General features: G+C 42.0%; 1 protein-coding gene across 1 annotated transcript in view; it reads right to left on the reverse strand.

Moving 5' to 3' along the window:
- Positions 1–323: 323 nt before the first annotated feature.
- The window catches only part of TMEM87B (transmembrane protein 87B), an 81,919-nt gene continuing 57,191 nt past the window's right edge, over positions 324–25,051 (reverse strand). The window contains exons 22-25 of the mRNA XM_077135130.1: positions 13,969–14,042; positions 12,920–12,972; positions 1,873–1,903; positions 324–967 (exon numbers count right to left, since the gene is read on the reverse strand). Of these exons, the coding sequence (XP_076991245.1) occupies positions 908–967; positions 1,873–1,903; positions 12,920–12,972; positions 13,969–14,042 (218 nt within the window). The 3' untranslated portion in view covers positions 324–907. The remainder of the gene's footprint in view (positions 968–1,872; positions 1,904–12,919; positions 12,973–13,968; positions 14,043–25,051) is intronic.

Raw genomic sequence — 25,051 nt, forward strand, 5'->3', positions numbered from 1 at the left:
ATCTATTTGAAAATGATTCTCAAGAAAAGATGATGTCTTGTGGCTTTGCAGTGGAAAATTCAAGGTTCTGTTTAAGGCCTCGGTGTAGAGGCGACGCAAATCTTTCGCCGCTGCTCCTGCGCCCGCGGCCGGAGCCCCTCCAGGCAGGGCCACGCGGACCCCACGCTGGCTCTCAGGGCCCGAGGCCGTGCTCGCTCGTGGAAGCGGCAGCCTGAACGTGCGCATCGCACTACATTCTATTTTCTTTTCAGTTTAAAACATTCTGCATTTAAAAAGATACTAAAACAAAAATTTCAAATAAACTTAAAATATAAACTAAGGTATAAAACATGGTTGTAGGTTTAGAAATTAATGAGGAGATTAACAGTGATCCGTGCAGTTAAATATACGCTCTTTATTAGGAAACAGAATACGCCAAACTGCGAAAGCTGAGGTTCTAGTTCGCGATCCCGCCCTGCTGGGGCCGGAGTGTCCTGGGGGCCGAGTGGGCAGTGGCGGCCGCCGGCCGCGCGGGTCCAGCAGCGGCTCGTACCCCCCGGGGGTGGCCGGTGACGGGACGTGGCGCGCAGGGGGCCAGCCGTGCCCCTGCAGCCCCCCCCATGGCCCGGCGGGGACACCCCGCATGCCGCCCTCGAGCAGTGCATTCTCTGAAGCCAGGAGGGCAGGGCCCGAGGGTTCGTTTCAGCTTTTTTTGTCAACTCTGGAATCGTCAGTTTCCGAAGAAAAGAGGGAGAACCTAAGCAAGCGCTGAGGCGCTGGGGGTGCCGCGCCTTCGCCCCCGCGCTCCCCAAACCCGCCCGAGCCCAGGCGACCAGGAGGGGCTGCGGCGCCGCCACCGTGCTGCGCACGTCGAGGGACCGGGACCGCGGCCCTCCCAGCGGACTGACTGTTCACGTGGCGCGTCCAGTCACATGACCTTTTCTGAAGAGAACATCTTTTCTGCCATTTCCGATCTGGTCATGATTTCCTGAAAAAGAAGGTGTGCAATGAAATGTGGATGTTGCTTCCAGCTCTCTAACAACACCCTCTAACCTTTCAACGGTGGCAGTTTCGTGGGAAAGCGGGAACTGTCCAGGATCCCCACGGAGCACTGGCTACACCGACCCACCGTCTAGCACACGCTGCCGGCTCTCTGCCCCCAGTCCAGAAGCCTCAGGTGGGCAGGGCAGGGCTCAGGTGAGCAGGGCGGACACTCAGGTGTGCAGGGCAGGGCTCAGGTGTGCAGGGCGGGGCTCAGGTGTGCAGGGCGGGGCTCAGGTGTGGAGGCCGTGGCTCAGGTGTGGAGGCCGTGGCTCAGGTGTGCAGGGCGGGGCTCAGGTGAGCAGGGCGGGGCTCAGGTGAGCAGGGCGGGGCTCAGGTGTGCAGGGCTGGGCTCAGGTGGGCAGGGCAGGGCTCAGGTGGGCAGGGCTGCGCGTGCTCTGGCTGTGCACTGGAGGCTCCGGGTCACAGCTGCTCAGGGTCCGCCCACTGACGCCCTGGGCGCACCTGTCCCCAGCCACCCCCGGCCCCTCCCAGATCCGTGCTCCCTGCCCAGCTGGGCCTGCAACGTCCAGAGGCCCTGTAATCACTTTTCTTTTTCTTTTTCAAAAAAACTTGCCTCAATCGTATCCTCCATTCAAACCTCCCGTTTAGTAAATTGAAAGGGAATGGACATTGTATTCACAATGTGTACAGGCAGAGATTAACTCGGAAAAACCAATGTCTACAAGTAACAGAGATTAACTCAGAAAAACTCCCACCGACATTTATAGAATCTTAGAAAACCAGTCAGCCTGTCTGGTTTCTGAATGAGTTAGCTCATCATTTCTTTCTGAAATACACTTCTGCCTGTGAAAGAAAGGCTCCAAAGAAATAAACAAAAATACAGTTTACCTCATCTGAGTCCACCAACACTGGAAGAGCTCTAAAATAAATGAATAAAAGAAAAACAGTTGACAATGTTATTAAAGTGGGGCCAGTGTTCTGCTAAAACTGGGTACAGGCAGGCCCTGGAGCCCCTATTCACACTCCCAGACACCGCAGGAGAGGGAGGTACAGACTCAGGAGCCCCACAGGCGGGGACAGAATTTACACACAGCAGTTTTTAATACCCGCAAACTGAAAATTACCAAATGGGCAAACTGTGGTATAGTAATATGCTGGAAGCCAGCAAAGAAAAGCATTAGCTACTGAGGGATAAAATGTTTAAACTGGCACAACTAGTCTATCGCTTTACAAGGCAGGACACAGTTCCTTATATTGGGGGCGTGTCATGATTTGGGACAGGAATTGGATTTTCAGGGCACTAGCAACACGTTGTGGTCTGGGTGTTGGGCACACAACTGCAGCCATTTTGAAAATCTGTGAGCTCTGCACTTAGGATCTGTGCACTTTCTAGAATGTGTCACTCTAAAAAATGTTCAATTAAATATGAATTGAAATAGTAAAAATCATAACTTCAGAATGGGAAAAAAGCAGCCAGGGGGCAGCCCCAGAGCCCGACAGGCTGGTGGCAGTCAGTGGATAAACTGCAGGGAGCAACCACAGTGCGACCCCAATGCAACCCGGCCCCAACTGCACAAGCACATGAGTCCCTGAGAGTTTTACTCTCAACAGTCAGACAAGCAGCAGAATCCACCTGCCTTCGAACCTGGGGATGACCCATGTGGTGCCATAGATTCTGGGGACCACCCATGTGGTGCTACCGAATCTGGAGACCACCCACGTGGTGCCTTCGAATCCGGAGACCACCAACGTGGTGCCTTCGAATCCAGAGACCACCAACGTGGTGCCTTCGAATCCGGGGACCACCCACATGGTGCCTTCGAATCCGGGGACCACCCACGTGGTGCCATCGAATCCGGGGACCACCCACGTGGTGCCATCGAATCCGGGACCACCCACGTGGTGCCATCGAATCCGGGGACCACCCATGTGGTGTGCGCTGTGGGGACCTGAGAGGGGAAGGGCTGCTCACACACAGCTCCGACTCCCAGAAGGCGCTGGGGAGGCCGCCAAACCTGCATGCAGGGAAGGGAGTGGGCGAGAGGAGCGTGCATGCAGCGGTGGGAGAGCTTGACCCAGCCTCAGGGGCACAGCTCTGGGGGGCCTGAGGTGCCAGGTCCCCACGCTCCAGAGAGAGCCAGGGGAGCCACGAGGGAGCGCCCAGCAGCCTGTCTGGGACGAGCCATCAAGGAAATGGGGACCCAAAGATGGTCTGTGGGGCACGTGGCATCTGCTCAGACGTGAGCTCTGCAACCAAAGGGCTTCCTCAACCTTATCAAGGCGCCTTCCATGCGGATAGACCGAGCCACACCAAGCCCTCTTTTAGGGCTTGCCAGAGATGAGGAGAGTCGTAGGGAACTTAAATTATATCTCCTCATATCACATCGGATGGGTAATCATGAAATGCCCACGTTTTCTGAGGACTTGCAAATTTTTTGCTGCATTTCTAAACATTTATAAAAAGGTTCTCTGTATACGAAGTCTACCTACTAAACTTGCAAAGTAAATGGTATATTAAATATGGGTAGCTTTGCACTAGATTTCTCATGTTAACATTTTCAGAAGTGAACAAGGACAGGCTCCCCAAAACTCCAATTTTGAAACTGTCTTGGATTATACAATTCTACTCATTTCACATAAATGTATAATAAGAATGTCAGATAGGACATTCCAATCCCTTATATTCCAAGGGAACTTTTATGATCAAAAGCATTTTTTGATCATAAAAAAGAGTGGGGAGTGGTGACCCTCTGATAGGAAGGAACCTCACAGCTTCCCACCAAGAAGTGGGGGCACAATGGAGGGCAGTCTGCGTAACAACTTCCTTCTAAAGTACTTCGTAGGAGTTTCCAAACCCAGGAGGTAACGTGGCTGCCTTGTCTGAAGCTCTTCATGTGTCCTCATCACAAAAACAGAGAGTTCACTAACGAATGCAAACAAAACCACACACACAGCCTGACTTCAGCATCACCAGAGAACAAGAGAAGTCGAAATTACCTGTAAGTAGAGAAATTAATGCCTAATCTCAGCAGCTGTCCTGCTGCCATTACAAGCTCACGAGTCCCAAGAGAGGGAAAGCAAAGCCTGAGAAATCGTGGGCCATGACGAGGCACAGGAGGACACGAGCTAAGGGAGACAATGTCACACCTCTTCCCCCAAAGGGCAGCGCAAAGTGCCAAGACACTGAACATGAGTTGGCAACTTCGTGGTTCACAGCACCTGTCCCAGGGAAAGGGCTTTAGATGACCAAAAGTAGCAGCCTTAGAAGAGTTACTGTTCTCAGGGGGACGTCAGGACAACTGGAAGACGTTACAATTGGAAGATGGAGACCGGCAAACAGATGAAAAACCAAACAAAACATAATCCAACCCTGAATGCCTAAAAGACACTCACTTTAGATCCAAAGACCCAAATGGGATGAAAGTAAAGGATGGAAAATATTCCGTACAACAGTAACCAAAAGAGTAGCCACACTGCTATCAGACAACATAGATCACACGTGCACAGAAGAGTCAATTCAACAAGAAGATATAATTATAAACATATACGCAAACGGAGAGGAGAAACAGCTCTACAGTAATAGTCAGAGGCTCCAACACTCCACTTTCAGTAATGGATGGAGCATCTCGATGGACGATCAATAAGGAAATAGCAATTGTGAACACTGTAAGCCAACCAGACCCAGCAGGCAAATATAGGACACCCCACGGGACTCCATATGGAACATTTTCCAGGACATACCACATATTACGACACAGAACAAGTCACAATAAATTTGCAAACACTGAAATCATAACCAAATATCTTCTCCAAAAACAGTGCAATGAAGCTAGAAATCATTAAAAGAAGGAAAACTGGAAAAAAATCCCCATATATATGGAAATTAAACAACAAACTCTTAAACATCCAAAGGGTCAAAGAAGAAGCCATAAGGGATATTAGGAGATATCCTGAGAATGAAAATGAAAACATAACATACCAGACCTTATGGGATATGGTAAAGGCAGAGCTGAAGCTAACTACTTACATTAAAGAGAAGAAAGACCCTATTCAGACATCTAACCTCACACTGAGATGATCCTGAAAAAGAACAGCAAATTAAACACAAAGTGAGCAGAAGGAAGGAAATAACAAAGATTAGAATGTAAATAAATGAAACACAGAATCAAAAAAGAGAAAAAAGAGAGGATACAATGACTAAAATCAGAAATGAAAAGGGGGACATTACAAATGACCCCACAGAAATAAAGACGATTGTATGAGGACACTATGAACAACTGTATCCCCACACATCAGACAACCTGGATGAAATGGACAAATTCCTAGAAAAACACAAACCACCTACACTGACTCAAGAGAAACAGGAGATCTCAGCAGACCAATAACAACTAAAGAGACTGAATCAGTCACCAAAATCCTCCCAACAAGCAAAGCCCAGGACCAGATGGCTCACTGGGGAACTTTACCAAACGTTCTGAGAAGAACTGAAACTACTGCTCAAACTCTTCCAAAAATTGAAAAGGAGGAAATGCTCTCGAACTTGTTCTATGAGACCAAAATCACCCTAACACCAAAGCCAAATGAGAATACCACAAGAAAAGGAAATTAAACACCAATATCCCTTATGAATAGAAATGCAAAAATCCTCCACAAAATACTAGCAAAATGAATCTAGCAAAATGAATCTAAAGGCACATTAAAAGAATTATACATCATTATCAAGTGGTATTTATCCAAGGTCTACAAGGATGGTTCAAAATTAAGAAAATCAATTAATATAATGCACCACATTAATAAATTGGAGGAAAAACCAATTAATGCAATACACCGTATCAACAAATGATCATCTCAACTGACATAGAAAAGACATTTGACAAACCCAGCACCCATTTTTGATACAAACACTCAGAAAACTAGGAGTAGAAGGAAACTTCTTAACAGAATAAAGGGTATCTATGAAAACTGTGCCCCTGAAGTCACATTTAATGGCGAGAGACTGGAGCTTCCCCTCCGTGCCTCTGCCTTTACCATATCCTTTTACCAGGAGGAAGGCAAGGAAGCCACGGCGACCACTGGTGGTCAACACTGTTCTGCAAGGTTAGTCCAGAGCAACTAGGTGAGAAAGAGAAATAAAAGGCATCCAAGTTGGAAAAGTAAAGCTGTCATTATTTGCAGTGATATGAGCCTTTCTATAGAAAATCCTGAAAAATCCACAAGAAAGCTACCAGAGCTGACAAATGAATCCAGCAAAGTGGGTTATAAGATCAACATGCAAAAAAAAAAGTAGTGTTTCTGTACTCTAATAATGAACAAGTCGAAGAGGAAATCAAGAAAAAAAACTCCATTCACATTAGCAACCAAAAGAATCAAGTATCTAGGAATAAATTTAACCAAGATGTAAAGGACTTATACAAAGAAAAACTGTAGAACAATGCTAAAAGAATCAAAGACAACTTAAATCAGTGGAAGGACATTCCATGTTCAAGCACTGGAAGAATAAACATCATTAAGATGTCAATACTACCCAAAGCAACTTGCTGATTCCATGCACTCCCAATCAAAATTCCAAAAACTTCCTTCGCAGAAACAGAAAAGCCAATCACCAAATTTACATGGAAGGGCAAGGGGCCCCTGTGCTGATCTGAATTTGTCATGTACCCCAGAAAAGCCAAACTCGTTAATCCACATTCAATATTGCTGGGTGGGAGCTTTTTGACTGTTTCCTTGGAGATGTGACCCACCCAATTGTGGGTGCTAACTTTTGATTAGATGGTTTCCATGGAGACATGGAACTAAGAACTGTAAACTTGTAACTTAATCAATTTCCTCTTTAAGGGTGTTTCATTTCTGGTATATCGCATTCTGGCAGGTTCAGCAAACCAGAACAGCCCCAAATAGCCAAAACCACACTGAAGAACAAAGCTGGAGGACTCGCCGTAGCCAGCATAGCAGGGCGCTGGACAAAGACAGTTACAACGATGGAACAGAGCAGTGAGCTTAGAAACTAACCTTCACATCTATGCCAGGTGATTTCTGAAAGGTTTCCAAGTCTTCTCAATGGAGAAAGAACAATGTCTTCAACAAATGGTGCTGGGAAAACTGGATATACATAAGCAAAAGAATGAAGAATGAAGAGTAGGGAAGGCTACCTAACTCATTCAATGAAGCCAGCATCACGCTCATATTAAAGCCAGACAAAGATACTATGAGAAAAGAAAATCACAGACCAATCTCTCTAATGAATACAGATGCAAAATTCCTCAAGAAAATACTTGCAAATTGAATCCAGCACATTAAAAGAATTATACACTATGACCAAGTGGGATTTATTCCAGGCATGCAAGGATGGTTCAACATAAGAAAATTAATTAACAAAATACACATATCAACAAATCAAAACAAAAAAAAACCCCAGATGATCAACTTGATTGATGCAGAAAAGGCACTTGACAAAATTCAACATCCTTTCTTGATGAAAACATTTCAAAGGATAAGAATAGAAGGGAACTTTCTCAACATGATAAAGGGAATATACGAAAAACCCACAGCTAACATCATCCTCAATGGGGAAAGACTGAAAGCTTTCCCCTGAAGATCAGGAACAAGACAAGGCTGTCCACTATCAACACTGTTATTCAACACTGTGCTGGAAGTTCTAGCCAGAGCAATTAGACAAGAAAAAGAAATAAAAGGCATCAAAATTGGAAAGGAAGTAAAACTCTCATTTTTTGCAGATGACCTGATACTATATGTTGGAAATCCTGAAAGATCCACAGCAAAACTACGAGAGCTAATAAAATGAGCACTGCAAAGTGGCAGGATACAAGATTAACACCCCCAAATCAGTAGTGTTTCTATATACTAGTAATGAACAATCTGAGGAGGAAATCAAGAAAAAAATCCACTTACAATAGCAACCAAAAGAAGGAAATACTTAGGATCAAAGACCTATACAAAGAAAACTACAAGCAATTGTTAAAAGAAATCACAGAAGACCTAAATAAATGGAAGGGCATACCGTGTTCATGGACTAGAAGACTAAATATAGTTAAGATGTCAGTTCTGCCTAAATTCATTTATAGATTCAATGCAGTAACAATTAAAATCCCAAAAACTTACTTTGCAGAAATAGAAAAACCAAGAACCAAATTTATTCGGAAGGGAAGGGTGCCCCAAATAGCTAAAAATATCTTGAGAAAGAAAAATGAAGTTGGAGGTCTCATACTACCTGACTTTAAAGCATATAATGAAACTACAGTGGTCAAAACAGCATGGTATTGGCATAAAGATAGATATACTGACCAATGAAATCGAATAGAGTGTTCGGATATAGACCCTCTCATCTATGGGCAATTGATCTTTGATAAGGCAGTCAAGCCAACCCACCTGGAACTGAAGAGTCTCTTCAATAAATGTGCCTGGAGAACTGGATATCCATATGCAAAAGAATGAAAGAGGATCCATATCTCACACCCTATACAAAAAAATTAACTCAAAATGGATCAAAGACCTAAACATTAGTGCTAAAACCATAAAACTTTTAGAAGAAAATGTAGGGAAATAGCTTATAAAACTTGTAATAGGAGGTGATTTCCTAGATCTTACACCCAAAGCATGAGCACTGAAGAAAGAAATAGATAAATGGGAACTCCTCAAAATTAAACACTTTTGTGCATCAAAGAACTCTGTCAAGAAAGTAAAAAGGCAGCCTATGCAATGGGAGACAATATTTGGAAATCACATATCAGATAAGGGTTTAGTATGCAGAACATATAAAGAGAGTCTTCAACTCAAAAACAAAAAGACAAAACAGCCCAATTACAAAATGGGCAAAAGACTTGAACAGACACTTTTCAGAAGAGGAAATACAAATGGCTAAAAGGCACATGAAAAGATGCTCAACCTCCCTGGCTATTAGGGAAATGCAAATCAAAAATACGAGATATTATCTCATACCCACCAGAATAGCCATTGTCAATAAAACAGAAAACAACAAGTGCTGGAGAAGATGTGGACAAAGAGGCACACTTGTCCACTGTTGGTGGAAATGTCAAATGGTACAACTGCTGGGAAGGCAATTTGGCGGTTCCTCAGGAAGCTAAGTATAAAATTGCCATGTGATCCAGCAATACCATTGCTAGGTATCTATTCCGAGGACATGAGAGCAGGGACACAAATGGACATTTGCACACCTATGTTTACGCAGCATTATTTACAATTGCCAAGACATGGAAACAGCCCAAATGTCCATCAATGGACGAGTGGCTAAACAAGCTGTGGTATATACATACGATGGAATATTACACAGCTGTAAGACAGAATAAAGTCATGAAGCATGTAACAACATGGACAGACCTTGAGGTAATTATGCTGAGTGAAATTAGCCAGAAACAAAAGGACAAATACTGTACAGTCTCACTGATATGAAATAATATTTATGAGTAAACTTGGAGAATTTCAGTTAAGAATACAGGTTATCAGGAGATAGAAAGAGGGTAGAAATTGGGTAATTGGAGCTGAAGGGATGCAGATTATGCAACAGGATTGACTGTAAAAATTCAGAAATGGATAGCACAATACTATCTAACTGTAGCACAATAATGTAGGTCTACTGAATGAAGCTGAATGTGAGAATGACAGAGGGAGGAGGGCTGGGGGGCACATATGAAACCAAGAGGAAAGAGAGTGGATAAAGACTGAGATGGTATAATCTAGGAATGCCTAGAGTGCATAATAATAGTGACTAAATGTTCTTGTACGTGGAACAAGGAGAAAAAAAAAGAATGGGGGGGGGGCAGTTAATGGGAAGAGGTAGCAGTGTGATCGAAGAGTAGATGCCTCTCCTTGGGTCTGAACAGCAAACCAGCAGGAATGGCTAAGGCTGATACCATATGCCTCTGTCCCTTCTAGAGACCCTGGCACAAGCTGAAGTGAAGTTATCCTCCCTGGAGCTTCATTTACTTGGAGAGAAGCATCCTGGAGGTTTCCATGGTAATGAACTACAGATGCATAGCTGCCTCAGCAGGACTGGTGGGGAGAGTACATGAAATAATGTGTGGAAAGTGCTTAGCATGGAACCTAGCTTATAGTAATCACCCCATAAATGGATCAAAAATCAAAAATGGATCACAAACCTGAATATAAGAATCAGGGAAGAAAGCACGGGGAAGCACCTTCAGACCCTGTGCCCAGCAACAAGGTGTTAGATTTTATACCAAAAGCACTGGCAACAAAAGAGGAAACAGATAAATGAGATATCATCAAAATTTAAAACTTCTGTGTATCAAAGGACTTCATCATCAAAGTACAATGACAACCTATACAACGAGAGAAAACAAGGAAACCTCATATCGGATAAGAGTTTAATATTCAGAATAAAGAAACCCTACAACAATAAAAAGACAAACCATCTCATTTAAAATGGGCAAATGACTTGAATAGTCATTTTGCCAAAGAAGATACACGAACAGACAATATGCCCATGGAAATATGTTCAACATCATAAGTCATTAGGGAAATGCAAATCAAAACCACAATGAGATACCATTTCTTGCCCACAAAATGGTTACTATTAAAAAAACAACAACAGAAAATAAGTGTATGAGAAGATGTGGTGAAATAAGAACATTCATGCATGGATGGCGGGAATGTAAAATGGTGGAAAACAGTTTGGTAGGTCATCAGAAAGGGTGTAGAATTACTATTTAACCTGGAAATTCTCCAAAGAATTGAAAGTAGGGTCTTGAACATGTCTATGCAAACTGATGTTCATAGCATCATTATTCACAATTGCACAAAGATGGAACAACCCAAGAGTCTCCTACTCTTGGATAAACAAATCGTATATACATACAATAGAACATTATTTAGCCATAAAAAAGAATGAAGTTCTGATATTTATGATAACATGGATGAACACTGAAGACATACTACTGAGTGAAAGAAGCCAGACAAAAAAAAGAAAAAATACTATATGATCTCATGGATATTACATAATTAGAATAAGCAACTTTATAGAGTGGAAAACAAGTTATGTGGGGCCAGGTGGGTACAAGGAATGCTTACTTTGTTCAGAAGTTATGCTAGGGCGATGGAGAAGTTTTGGTAATGGATGCTGGTGAGGGTAGAACATTGTGAATTTAAATACCATTGGATTATGTATCTGAAAGTGGTTAAATGGGAAATTTTATGTTGTATATATGTTACCAGAACAAAATTTTATAAAAACTTAAAACTGTAAAACACAAACTTAATATAAACCCTAATACAGCCTATGAAATATATTAATATTCTAATTACAACATTTCATTAATTTAACAAAAGTACCATCGTAACACAAAGTGTTAAAAATAGGGAAAACCGGGTATGCGTGTGTGGTGGGTATATATGAGTACTCTCCACTTTCTGCATGATTTTTGGACAAACCCACAGCTTATCCAATAAAAAAAGAAAGTGGACGCTGTCAAGAGAGAAAGCAATCAACAGAACCAGACATACACATAATCTAACATTAGATCTATGAGAGAGAATTTAAAATAACCATGATTAATAGGTCAAAGCTCTCATAAAAAAAGGGATAATATGCATGAACAGATGATGAATTTTGGCAGAGATGGAAACCAGAAGACTCAAATGAAAATGCTACAAATAAAAAAAGATGCTAGAAAATTCTTAAAGAAGACAGCTGAAGAATGCCTCTGATGGGCTACCAGTAGACTTGACACAGCTGAGAAAAAGTGAACTTGAAGATTAGTCAATAGAAATTACTCAAACTGAAACAACAGGAAAAAAATGCACGTGTGCATGCACATGTGTGTGCAAGGGGCATGTGGGTGAGAAGAACAGAGCACCCAAGGGCAGTGTGACAGGACCAGAGCCTAGCATGTGTCTAAGCTGGTAAACCAGAAGAGAGAACCAGGGAGAAGAAATATCTAAAGTCACAATGGCCAAGAATTTTCCAAAAAAAAAAAAAAGAAAGATGTCAAACCATAAACCCAAGTAGCCCAGAAAAAGTCCCAAGAGGATGGGTGCCACGCTCTGCCCTTCCCCCACCCAAAATCATCATCATGATAAAAACAATGAGAAAGAAAAAACCTTGAAGGCAGCCTGAAGACAAAATAAAAAACCCATATAACATACGGAGGAACAAAGGTGGCAAGGAAAGCAGATTTCTTCCAAAAATTAGGTAAGTCAGAAGACGATGAAGTGATGATCTTGGAGGCGTTGAAAGAAAAACAAACTATCAACTAGTAAGTCCATACCAGCCAAAATCTCTCTCGACACAGAAGGAGAAGTGAAGGCCTTTTCAGACAAGTAAAACCCGAGTCACTTGTTACCAGCACACCCGCTCTACAGGAAATGCCATGATACTCGACAGAGACTGCAAACAGGAATCAGAACGGGACAGAGAAGGAACAGGATGTGAAGACGTCGTCACACGTGGCTGTCCCGACCGCTTTCTGTGGTGGAAACTCCTGCCTGGAATTCGTATGTCAAACAGAACACCGATAAAAAGGAACCTGAAGTCCCCAGGGGGGCTTGCTGAGCACTCGTCCTCCCCATGCTCGATTCCTCCTCCGGAAGTTTCCGTACTATGACTGGCATTGTGGTTATGTGCTGCCTTGATTTTGAGGATGCCTTAAATATACTGGCACTTTCACATAAAGGAAAATCAAAGCCAAGTGAAATGACCCTCGTCTCCTCAGATCATGGACAGCTGGGGCTGACCATAGACCGCTGGTGCTAAAACAGGAGAAGGGAGAGAGACAGGCAGCCTTGGTTTTCCTGCCGGGCCACGGGTGGCAGGCGGTTCCTGGGGAAGCCCGCGGGCGGGGGAGCCTGCAGGGTAAGGCTGGAAAAGCACAGGGCCCAATATGAGAACTTCCCCTTTACCCACAGCCTGAAATTTACACTCAAACTTTAACAGGATATTTACACATCTGTGAATGAAGAGGGAATATTTTCTTCTACCCACTTCAAATCTTCATCCTGCAGAAATAAGCATTTATATATTAGCATTTGCTTAGTAACACCTGAAAGCAGAATTTTTAATAGAATGTAAGTAAAATTCAAGTTTTTAAATTCACTTATGTCATACAGCATTTTCTTAAACAGGCAAAAGAACGAAATTTTGATTTCCCACTTTTGCTCTTCTTGGTTTTAGTTAGATGCATAGAGGTTATTTTTCTCCTGAGAAACCACAGTAAATATGTAAGTTGGCTATTACATAGAAAATAGCAAGAATATCAATTTGCCTGGGTTTCCTGCTTCCCAGTACTCATTATGACTTTTTTCAAGTTTTTATATCACCAATTTACATTTTCTCAAGAAAAATATTATCTCAAGATGACGGTGCAAATAACTAACTTTGGAAAACCCTACTCATTGGTAACATTTGCATTTAAGCTCATCTCTGCAGGAGTCACAGGAGGGAAGGAAGTTGGCTGGGAAAACAAGCTTTTTCAATAGAAAAAGTTATCTCACTTTGAGAAGGAAAAATAAAGATTATCCTGACTGTTCATAGTATAAAATAAATAAAAGTTTTTGTTGGGTCTTCTGGTTACACGGAATTCTCTGGTTTAGTATTAATTACATGTGGTGTCCCCAGGGAGATACAAATCAGCTGGGCAGTAGGGAGGGGGTCTCCGACAGCGGTGCTGTCCAGCAGAAGGGGGGGCCCTCCCCCAGCTTCTGACCTGGAGCTGCCTTAGTTCAGCATCCATTGTTCAAAAAAAACCAGAACTCCACAACATGCTGATTTTGGTAACTGCATAGGTAAGACATAAAGCCCTTCCCTCAGCAAACGACAACTGCCTAAAATGGCTTTAAAATCATCTGGAAATGTTTAAAAGTTAACATGCGCTTTTGCTACAAAACAAAGCTTTACCAACCCCATGAATCATCTGTGGACCTTTGCAAGGAGCAGGCCCCAGGGTGCGGCAAGTATTGAAGGCTGAGCTTCTATTACATATACAGTATACTTACAAAATTATCAGAAGTGGCAGGTTTAGCTGTTCCATTGGAAACTGGTTTTGAGACTCTTAATTTTATTCCTTCAGCTATAATGAGAAACATCACATACAAATTAGAAAACATTTTAGTTTCACATTTAATAATTCAACAAGGAAATATTCTCTCCCTCTCTCTATATATATTTCATGTGCTGTATGTGGTGGGGTCGCATTTCTTCCTTTTTCCATGAGTACCCATTACTGCAGCACCAATGTGTTGACTTTTTGGGGGGTGGGAAGTGCTCCGGGAATCGAACCCAGGTCTCCTGCATGGCAGGGAAGAACTCCGCCATGGAGCCACCGCGCCCCCTCTATACCCCTTTTAAAGGAGAGTAAATGGTGGCACTTGGGGCCAGGGCTGCTTCATACTACCTGGAACTGCGGGGAAGAGGATGGACGAGACTCAGCCAGTCTCCCACCGCCCACCAGGAATTCAGGCTGCTACACACCCACGTCTCCTCAGGTAGAGCTCCAATGCATTTTCAACTTTACAGGCTAAAAAACGTTGTAGGATTTGCAGTATATTCAAGGATAAACACACTTTGGCTTTGCTTCAATTTCCTTGATGTATAAAAGTTGGACTGTGCTTACGATGTACCAAAGATATGGAAGGAAAAAGACTTTCTTCATGGACCCAACTGCCCGAACCAGACGTGGGACTTGGGCTCTGCCGTGAGCAAAGTGGCTCGGTGGCCCCAGCTGAAAACTGGGGACAGGAGTGTCTGCCTCAGAGAGGCTAGGTGAGCTTCAAACAAATTAACACATGCTAAAAAAATGTGCTGAAATATGAACTGTGCCCAGTAAACACCCATTTTGAGTATTAAAATAATTTGCAAATAGCATTTCTCCATAAACTAGGACCACTGGTACATGATGATGAAATCAGCAGCATGAATTGATATAATGAACCAAAATGAGGTTCCTCAATCTAAAAATGCTTCCACGAGGCAGGTGAAATCCCACCATTTGAGATATAATCTCTTAGGGGAATGATACATTGATTCTTTTACTTTTTTAATTGAGGTATAATTTATATAGTGCTCTATATTCTTTTTAGTTTGGCTACTTTTGCTTCACAAAGCTTATGATATTTATTCATGCCGGAGAGTGTTGTTTATTACCGGTTGGCATACCCCTGCACGCAGACCACAGTTTGTTTACACATCCGCCTGCGGATGGTCACCTGGGCGGTTCCCAGCTTTGGGCCACTGAGAGCCACGCGTCAACATGGGAACAGGTTCTTCCGTGGACACCTGTCACGCTTCTCCTGGGCGAACGTGCCAGGTGGGACAGCCGAGTTGCACAGCTGGTGTGCGTTGAACTCTTTAAGAAATGGTCGAAGTAATTTCCAAGGAGCTCTCACCTTTCCCTCCTGCAGGCAGTGTCTGAGATCGGCGTGCCCACCCCTGGCACCGCACCCCGTGGGGCTGGCACCACAGAGTGTCCGGGGCCACTACCCGCACCTCCCTGGTGGGCAGCCAGACTCAGCCCTTCTCTGGGGCTCACTGGCCACTCCATCCTCTTTCCTGGGAAGACTCTACTCACTCATCCGCTTTTTATAAATTGTGTTATCTTTTCTTCATCGGTAGAAACTCCATTTATACTCTAAGCACAAGCTCTTTGTCAGTTAATTGTATGGGCACATTTTTTATCCCAGTCTATGGCTGGCCTATCCATTAAGTTTCTTTCAATGAACAGAAACTTTAAATTCTGATGAAGTCGTTTACCGGTTTTTCTTTCTTTCGCCTTCTGCACTGGCTAGGCCCTCCCATATTTTGTGGAACGGAAGTGCTGAGTAGATGTCCTTGCTTATTTCCAATTTTAGGAGGAAAGCACTCAATATTTCGCTATAATTTTAGCAGAATTTTTTCATATCCTTTTTATAACTAGTTTCCCGACTGTGTGTTCATCATGACTAGGCTCTGAAAGTTTTGAAGTGTTTCTTCTGTGTTCCTTTTCTTCTTTCTTCTTTAATACAGTGCATCACAGTAACTGTTTTTCAAATGTTCAAACAGCCTTGTAAACCTGGAATAAAGAAAGCCCACGGGATTATGCTGTACTGTCCTTTTCATACTGTGCTGGATTTATGTCCTAATAATTTTAAATGATTTTTGTATGTCCACTCACGGCTGATGCTGGTCTGACAATGTTTTTTGTCCTTGGGCATCTAAGTTGCGCTGGCTGATAAAACTAGAGACGTGTACCTGACCCTCTACATTCTGGAGAGCTTGCGAAGACTGGTACGGTCTTCCCTAACTATGTGAGAGAACGCGCTAGTGCAGCCATTTGGGTACTCTACAGGAAGATTTAAACTTAGAAACCCAATTTCCATAGATACAGGATTATGCAGATTTTGTGGCATGGGGTTAGAACTAAGGTTAGGGTAGTTTTGAGGAACTGTAATTTTAAAGAATTTGTCCATTTCAACCATGTTGTCTGACTTACTAGCACAAAGTTGTTCATTAATATAGTATTGTCCCCCATCATTTCCAATATTGGAAATCTGCCTTACTATATTTTGCCTTTTCTCTTGTTCATATTAGCTAGAGGTTTACCCATTTTTATTAAACTTGTTTTAAAGAATATACTTCTGGCTCTATTGGTATTTTTCATTTATTTAGGCTCATATCTTTATATTAATTTGCCCCTCCTCTTTTCTTAAGGTGGATAAACAGACAACTGGCTTTGACCCCTCCACCCTCTCCCCCTTCCATCCCCTCCACTCTCCCTCCCTCTTGTGAGGTAAGCATTAAGGCCATAAATTTCCCTCTAAGCACTACTTTAGTTATATCTCTCAAATGCTGTGTTTTATCATTTATTTTGGAGTATTTTCTAATATTCCTTGTGATTTCTTCAACCTAAGGGCTACTTAGAAATGTGATAGCTAATTTCCAAATGTATGGTTATTGTGCAGATACCGTTACAGATTTCTTCTTTAACTCCACTGTGGTCAGAGAACTTACTCTGTATAACTGTAATCCTTGGAGAAATACATGGGAGATTTTTTATTGTCCACGCATAATAGTTTATCTGGTTCAATGAGGACTTGAAAATAACATTTATTTGGCAATAGCTGAATGTAGTGTTCCATAAATGTCATCAAGATCAATTAGGTTGATACTTTTGCCCAATTCTTGCTCATTATTACTGATTTGTCTACTTGTTACCAAAAAAGGGCTGTTAAAATATCCAACTGGTTGTAGATTTGTCTATATCTTCTTAGAGATGGAAAATTTGACAAAATTGCTATTAGTTATATATACATTCAGACTATGTCTTCTTGATAAATTCACCCCTTTATCATTGTGAAATGACCCCTTTTTTAAAAGTCACGGTAACCGTTTTTGCATGGACACTTACTTCCCCAAACATTAACCCACCCACGCAGCGGTCACCTCTGTTGACGGGGGAGTGGCCACTGCTGTCCATGGCCACCCGGGGCTGCTCCAGCAGGCAGCTCTGCTCCACGTACTCACTCGGGGCCGGGCCTCCCACCGAGGTCCTCAGACTCTGGTGGTCTCAGGGTCCCCTTTCTTTCTTTCTTTTTCTTTATCAGAGAAGTTGTGGGTTTACAGAACAATACATATATACACGTAGCCACCAGACAAACGTATACAAGATTTCCAACACACCCCCACCTCAACCTGGCTTGTGTGGAACACGTTACACTGATGTGTACATGTAATGTATACATTTGTGTACATGTAATGTACACATTTGTGTACATGTAATGTATATGTTTGTCTACATTATAGCTATACTTAAAGACCCTGGTTTAACTTAGGGTTCACTGTCGGAGTAGTATAGTTCCAGGGATTCTCTACATTTTCCTGTTATCATATATCCAATCCGACACTTCCCCTTTTAATCATGTTCAGATATTTATTCAGTGCTACTGACCGCACTCACAATGTGGTGCTACCATCGCCACTGTCCATTTCCATCATGCGAAACAGGAGCCCCACATTTTAAACCTTAGGTAGTTTAAAAGTACCCTAACCTTAGTTCTAACCCCATAACATAAAATCTGCATAATCCTGTATCTGTATGGAAATTCCCTATTCCATTGTCCCATGTTTGTCCTCATGCCAGTACCACGATGTTCTGATTACCGGGGCTCATAGTAAGTTTTAAGGTCAAGAAGTGTGAGTTCTCTGACCCATTCTCCTTTTTCAGGATGTCTTTGGCTATTAGGGGCCCCTTACGCTTTCTTCCTATAAAAAGATTATTGGCTTCTCCATTTCTCCAAAGGAGCTTACTGCAATTTTGACTGGGACTGCACAGAATCTATAAAGTGCTTGGCTTGTACTGACAGCTTAAGACACGAAGTCTTCTAATCCGTGAAAACAGAAGGGCCTTCCATTGATTTTGGTCTTCTTTGGTTACTTTTAGCAATGTTTTGTGGTTTTCGGTGTACAAGTCCTTTACAGCCTTGACTAGATTTATTTCTAGGTATTTGACTCGTTTAGTTGCTGCTGTGAATGGAATTTTTTTCTTGATTTCTTCTTCCGATTTTTCATTACTCGTGTGTAGAAACACTACTGATTTTGGGGTGTTGATCTTATACCCAGCCATCTGCTGAATGTATTTATTAGTTCCTGGAGCTTTGTGGTTGATTTTAAGGATTTTCTCTACATAGGATCATATCCTCTGCAAACAGACAGTTTTACTACCTCCCTTCCTATTTGGATGCCTTGTATTTCTCCTCCTGGCCTAAGTGCTCTGACCTGAACTTCCAGGGCAAGGCTGAATGACAGTGAGGTGGGCATCCTTCCTTGTTCCTGCTCTTGGGGGGAAGCTGTCGGTCACCAGTAAGTACGGTGCTCGCTGTGGGCTTTCCCCTGTGCCTTTCACCGTGTTGAGGAAGTCTCCGTCTACTCCTAGCACTCTAGGTGTTTTCCAAGAAAGGTGTTATGTTTTGCCAAATACCTTTTCTGCATCAATTGAGATGATCATTTTCCCCCCCTCATTGTGTTAATGTAGTGCATTACATTAATTGATTTTCTTATGGTGAACAACCTTACATACCAGGGTTAAATCCCACTTGGTCATGGTGTATAATATGCTATTGGATTCAGTTTGCTTGTACCTTATTGAGGATTTAAAAACATATTATTTTTATTGACAAATCTTCACATACATACATTTCATATAAATCAGTCCTCACAATAGCATCACATAGTTGTGTATTCATCACCATGATAATTTTTTAGAACACTTGCATCACTCCAGAAAAAGAAATAAAAGGGAAAAACTCATACATACCATACACTTTACCCCTCCCCATCTACTCAATTTGTTTTACCACTTATCTTGTCTATTATTTAATTGTTTTTAATCCATATTTTTTTACTCATCTGTCCATACTCTGGATAAAAGAAAGCAGCAGAAATAGAATGAAATGAAATTATAGAGTGAACGGATTATAAGTGCTTTTTTTTGTTTCTTCTAATGTTATAAGATTATTTTAACAACATATAAACTCAAAGAAAAAAAAAGGATCAAACAGTAGTCCCTTGATGTTCATATATTAAGGAGAATGCTGTGTAGATACCTAAGCAACATTTCTCTTCCTTGCTTCAAAACCTCAGCATTAAAGGTCTAGTATCCAGAATATATAAAGAGATTGTTCAACTCAACAACAAAAAGACAGCCAACCCAATTACAAAATGGGAAAAAGACTTGAACAGACACCTCTCAGAAGAGGAAATACAAATGGCCAAAAGGCACATGAAGAGATGCTCAATGTCCCTGGCCATTAGAGAAATGCAAATCAAAACCACAATGAGATATCATCTCACACCCACCAGAATGGCCATTATCAACAAAACAGAAAACGACAGGTGCTGGAGAGGATACGGAGAAAGAGGCACACTTATCCACTGTTGGTGGGAATGTCAAAGGGTGTAACCACTGTGGAAGGCAGTTTGGCGGTTCCTCTAAAAGCTGAATATAGAGTTGCCATACGACCCAGCAATACCATTGCTAGGTATCTACTCAGAGGACTTAAAGGCAAAGACACAAACGGACATTTGCACACCAATGTTTATAGCAGCGTTATTTACAATTGCAAAGAGATGGAAACAGCCAAAATGTCCATCAACAGAAGAGTGGCTAAACAAACTGTGGTATATACATACGATGGAATATTATGCAGCTTTAAGACAGGATAAACTTATGAAGCATGTAATAACATGGATGGACCTAGAGAATATTATGCTGAGTGAGTCCAGCCAAAAACTAAAGGACAAGTACTGTATGGTCCCACTGATGTGAACGGACACTCGAGAATAAACTTGGAATATGTCATTGGTAACAGAGTCCAGCAGGAGTTAGAAACAGGGTAAGATAATGGGTAATGGGAGCTGAAGGGATACAGACTGTGCAACAGGACTAGATACAAAAACTCAAAAATGGACAGCACAATAATACCTAATTGTAAAGTAATCATGTTAAAACACTGAATGAAGCTGCATCTGAGCTATAGGGTTTTTTTTGTTGTTGTTTTTTACTATTATTACTACTTTTATTTCTTTTCTCTATATTAACATTTTATATCTTTTTCTGTTGTGTTGCTAGTTCCTCTAAACCGATGCAAATGTACTAAGAAACGATGATCATGCATCTATGTGATGATGTTAAGAATTACTGAGTGCATATGTAGAACGGTATGATTTCTAAATGTTGTGTTAATTTCTTTTTTTTTTCTTTCTTTCCGTTAATAATAATAAAAAAAAAAAAAAAAAAAAAACCTCAGCATGTATTTTGTCCAGTTTCAGGAGCTTAACTTTCTTTTTTTTTTAACCTTTTTTTTATTGCATAGTATAACATATATACAAAGCAAAGAAATAAAAACGCAACAGTTTTCAAAGCACCCTTCAACAAGCGGTTACAGTACAGACCGCAGAGTCTGTCATGGGCTACCACACAATCCTCCCAGATTTTCCTTCTAGCTGCTCCAGAATACAGGTTAAAGGGCTTAAATAATTTTTTATTATCACAATTGACTTTCTTCCTTCTTTTTTTTGTGAAAAATAACATATATACAAAAAACTATAAATTTCAAAGCACAGCACCAAAATTAGTTGCGGAACATATTTCAGAGTTTGACATGGGTTTCAGTTCCACAATTTTAGGTTTTTACTTCTAGCTGCTCTAAAATACTGGAGACTAAAAGAGATATCAACTTAATGATTCAGTATTCATATTCATTTGTTAAGTCCTATCTTCTCTGTATACTTCTACCATCACCTTTGATCTTTCCAACCATCTCTTTAGGAGTGTTTGGGCTACGGCAATTCTAAATGTTTCATATTGGAAGGATCTGTCACTAATATGGGATATGGAGATGAACTGTCTGATGTTCTGGAGAGGCTGGGCTAGGTGTCAGGACTTATCTGGACCAGGGACCCATCTGGAGGTTGTAGGTTTCTGGAAAGTTACTCTAGTGCATGGAACCCTTGTGGAATCTTATATATTGCCCTAGGTGTTCTTTAGGATTGGCTGGAATGGTCCTGGTTGGGGGCTGGCAGGTTATGATAGGTAGCAAGGTCTACCTGAAGCTTGCGTAACAGCAACCTCCAGAGTAGCCTCTCGGCTGTATTTGAACTCTCTCTGCCACTGATACTTTATTAATTACACTTCTGTTCCCCCTTTTGGTCAGGATCGAATTGTTGATCCCACGGTGCCAGGTCTGGATTCATCTCTGGGAGTCCTCTCCCACGTCGCCAGGGAGACTTTCACCCCTGGATGTCATGTCCCACGTAGTGGTCTTTCTTCTTTTTTAATGTGAGTATTTAGAGCTACAATTTTTCCCTCTCATCACTGCATCCTGTAAGTTTTGTTTTTTTTGTGTTTTCATTTTCATTTGTCTAAACATATTTCCTAACTTTGCTTCTGACCTCCTCTTTATCCCATTGGTTGCTTAAGAGCATATTGTTCAATTTCCACATATCTGCGAATTTTCCCCTTTTCCCTCTTGATTTCTAGCATCATTATGTTGTGATGAGAATATACATTGCATAAATTTGGTATTTTTTAATTTATTGAGGTGTGTTTTGTGACCAACAACCTATGGTCTGTCCTGGAGAATGACCCATGTGCACTCGAGCAGAAAGTGTGTTCTGTTTGTGTGGGGTACAGTGTTTTACGTACGTCTGTCACGTCTAGTTGGTTAGTCTATCAGTCAAGTCCTAGACTCTGCTGTCGATCTTACGGCGAGATGCTCTATCCATTATCAAGAGTGGTGTGCTAAGGTCTCGTACTATTACTGTAGAACCCGTCAATTTTTCCCTTCAAATCCATCAGCATTTGCTTCATGCATTTCGGGGCTCTGCGATCCAGTGCTCATACATTTATAACCGTCACAGCTTCCTCTTGAATTGCCCCCTTGATCAGCGCATATGACCATCTTTGCCCCTTGTAACTGTTTTTGACTGATAGTCTATTTTATCTGGTATTAGTACAGCCACCCCAGCTCTCTTTCGGTTACTAATTGCATGGCATGGTATATATTTTTCCCATCCTTTCACCCTCAACTACCTGTATCTTTGACTAACTGAAGATGAGTCTCTTGCAGACAGCTTCGAGTTGGGTCTTGCTTTTTTCTCCATTCTGCCAATGTTTGCCTTTTGACTGTCTGCCTCTCCAGCTTTTTACACTCTTTTCACTGCCTCATGCTGCTTTTGCCTGGAGGGCAAAATCTAGGCAGTGGAGAACACTTTCCCTAGTGGGTCTTTTCCCAGCAAAACAGGGCAGGGACCCACAAAGGGGGCTCAGACCAGCTCCCAGGTGCCTTGAGTAGGGTCAGGACAGGTGCCTAAATCTTCTCCCATGGCTCAGATGCCCCCCAAATGTCCCCTCCGGCTGACCGTCCCCCACGGCCCTGAGGAAGCTCTGTGTCTCTGCACCTCCACCATCACCGTCCTGCTTGGGGAGGGTGGGCACAGTGCTGGCCCCAGCGATCCAAGCCGCGATCGTGACCAGCTGTGCCCACCCCTGGTCTCGGGAAGAGGGTTATGTCCCTTTCTGTCACCAGCAAGCTAGCCAGGGACTGGACCCAAGGTAGGCCTGCTGCGATGGTGGGGCAGGGGCCAGGAGCTGCCAGGAGGACAGCAATTTACAGCTCTTTACCACAGTTTATCAGCCTCTTTCTCCTACTCATCCCTGGGCGCGATGCAGGGTTCTGGCGTCCAGCCTGTGTCATTGTTATTTTTCCTGAAGCTGCCATAAACCGCCACTTTCCCTGGAGGCCCCCAAGAGCTTTCTCACGGTCAGTGGTTTGGAGTGCGTCTTTCCATCGTTCTCTTTTAACCCATGTGTCATTTTCAAAGCAACTCTTCCAGACATCATATAGTTGGGGATTACTTTTTTAACAGTCTGATAATCACTGCTAATTAATTTGAGTATTCAGTCCACTTGCCTTGAATGTATTTACTAAGATGCTACAGTCATGCATTTTACTTCTGTGTATGTTATAAACCTCATATTTTTAATTACTTTTGCAATAAAAGTTTAACTTTAAAAAAATGAAAGGAAGGAAAATAGCCTTTTATATTTATTTGCTTATTTAGCATTTTCATAGCTCTTTTTTCTTCCTTCCTTCCTTCAGTTTCCTTTAGAGCTAAATTTCAAGTTGATATCATATCTCTTCAGCCTTAGGAACTTCCTTCAGCACTTATGCAGGTCTGTTAATGACCAACTATCACAGCTTTTGTATCTCAAAAATGTCTTTGTTTCACCTTCATTTATGAAATATATTTTTGCTGGACTTAAAATTCTAAGTTGACAAATTTTCTTTCAGCAGTTAAAAAAATGTCTTCTGAACCTCACTGCTTCTGAAATGTTTGCTTTTTAAATGCTTATTATTGGTCTCCTGAACATAATGCATCTTCTTTCCCAGATTGTTTTTGAGAATATTCTTTGTCTTCGGTTTTCAGCAGTTTGACTATGATGCCTAGATGTGCTTTTCTTTGCATTTTTCTTGCTTTGGTTCATGAAGCATCCTTTATCTGTGGATTTATATTTTTTTACCAATTTTGGAAATTTTTGGTGAATATATTTTTTCAAAAAATTTTTATGCCCTCTTTGCTCTCTCCTTGTTGCAGAGTTCAATTCTACCCATGTTAGATTGTTTCATACTGCCCACAGGTCACTGAAGCGATGTCCACTTTGTTTCCAATCTTTTGTCTGTTTTCCAGTTTGTAGAAATTCTTTTGCTCTGTCTTCAAATGTTCTCTGATTTATATTCTATTGTATCTACCCTACTAATTACTGTTAATTCCATCCAGTGAATTTTATTTCAAATATTCTATTTTTCAGTTTTAGTATTTCTTTTCTTTTTTTTTTTTTTAAGATTCCATTGCTCTTCTGAAATTCCTCATGCCTTCCCCAATATTTTCCTGTAAAGACTTTAATATATTTGTAATAATTATTTTTAAAGTCCGTCTGGCTAACTGTAGCATTTAGACCACCTCTGGGTCAGTTTTATTGACTGGTGTTTCAGTTAACCACGGGTCACTGACCCTGAGGGCGGCATCGCCAGGCGCTGGGTTCTCCTTTCCTCCGACAGTGCTGAGCTTGCTCTTGGGGCAGGTATGTCCCTGGTGGGGTCTGGTGCAGGTTCACTGGGCTCCCACAGTTCACAGCAGAGCAGTGAGGTAAGTGCAGCACAACCCCTCATTCCTGGAAACCAGAGGCCCACACACTGACGCTGACACCTTAAAATCAGCTGAGTGAGGTTTCGGATTTTCTTTCTTAACAGAAGAGTCAGAAAAGCAGGAAAGAACTCCTGTAGGTCAGAGAGAGGTGAGAGGGGCTCAGAGGGATGGGGCATGGAAGGCACTTCACTTTGGTGCCGATTTTTGGGACTGGGAAGGTCACAGAATTTTTATAGTAGTTTAGACAAGTAGAGAAACAAATTGAGAAAAAGAAAGCTAAGCAGAATCAGCAAAAGGCATAATGGAACAGAGATGAAATTACCCTCAACAGCTGAGGTACTTGTTCATGTGGCCTCAACAAATTAGACTGTTATGGTTAAAAACAAAAATATTATAAAA

This window comes from Tamandua tetradactyla, chromosome 17 (assembly GCF_023851605.1).
Source record: "Tamandua tetradactyla isolate mTamTet1 chromosome 17, mTamTet1.pri, whole genome shotgun sequence".
Lineage (NCBI taxonomy): Eukaryota > Metazoa > Chordata > Mammalia > Pilosa > Myrmecophagidae > Tamandua > Tamandua tetradactyla.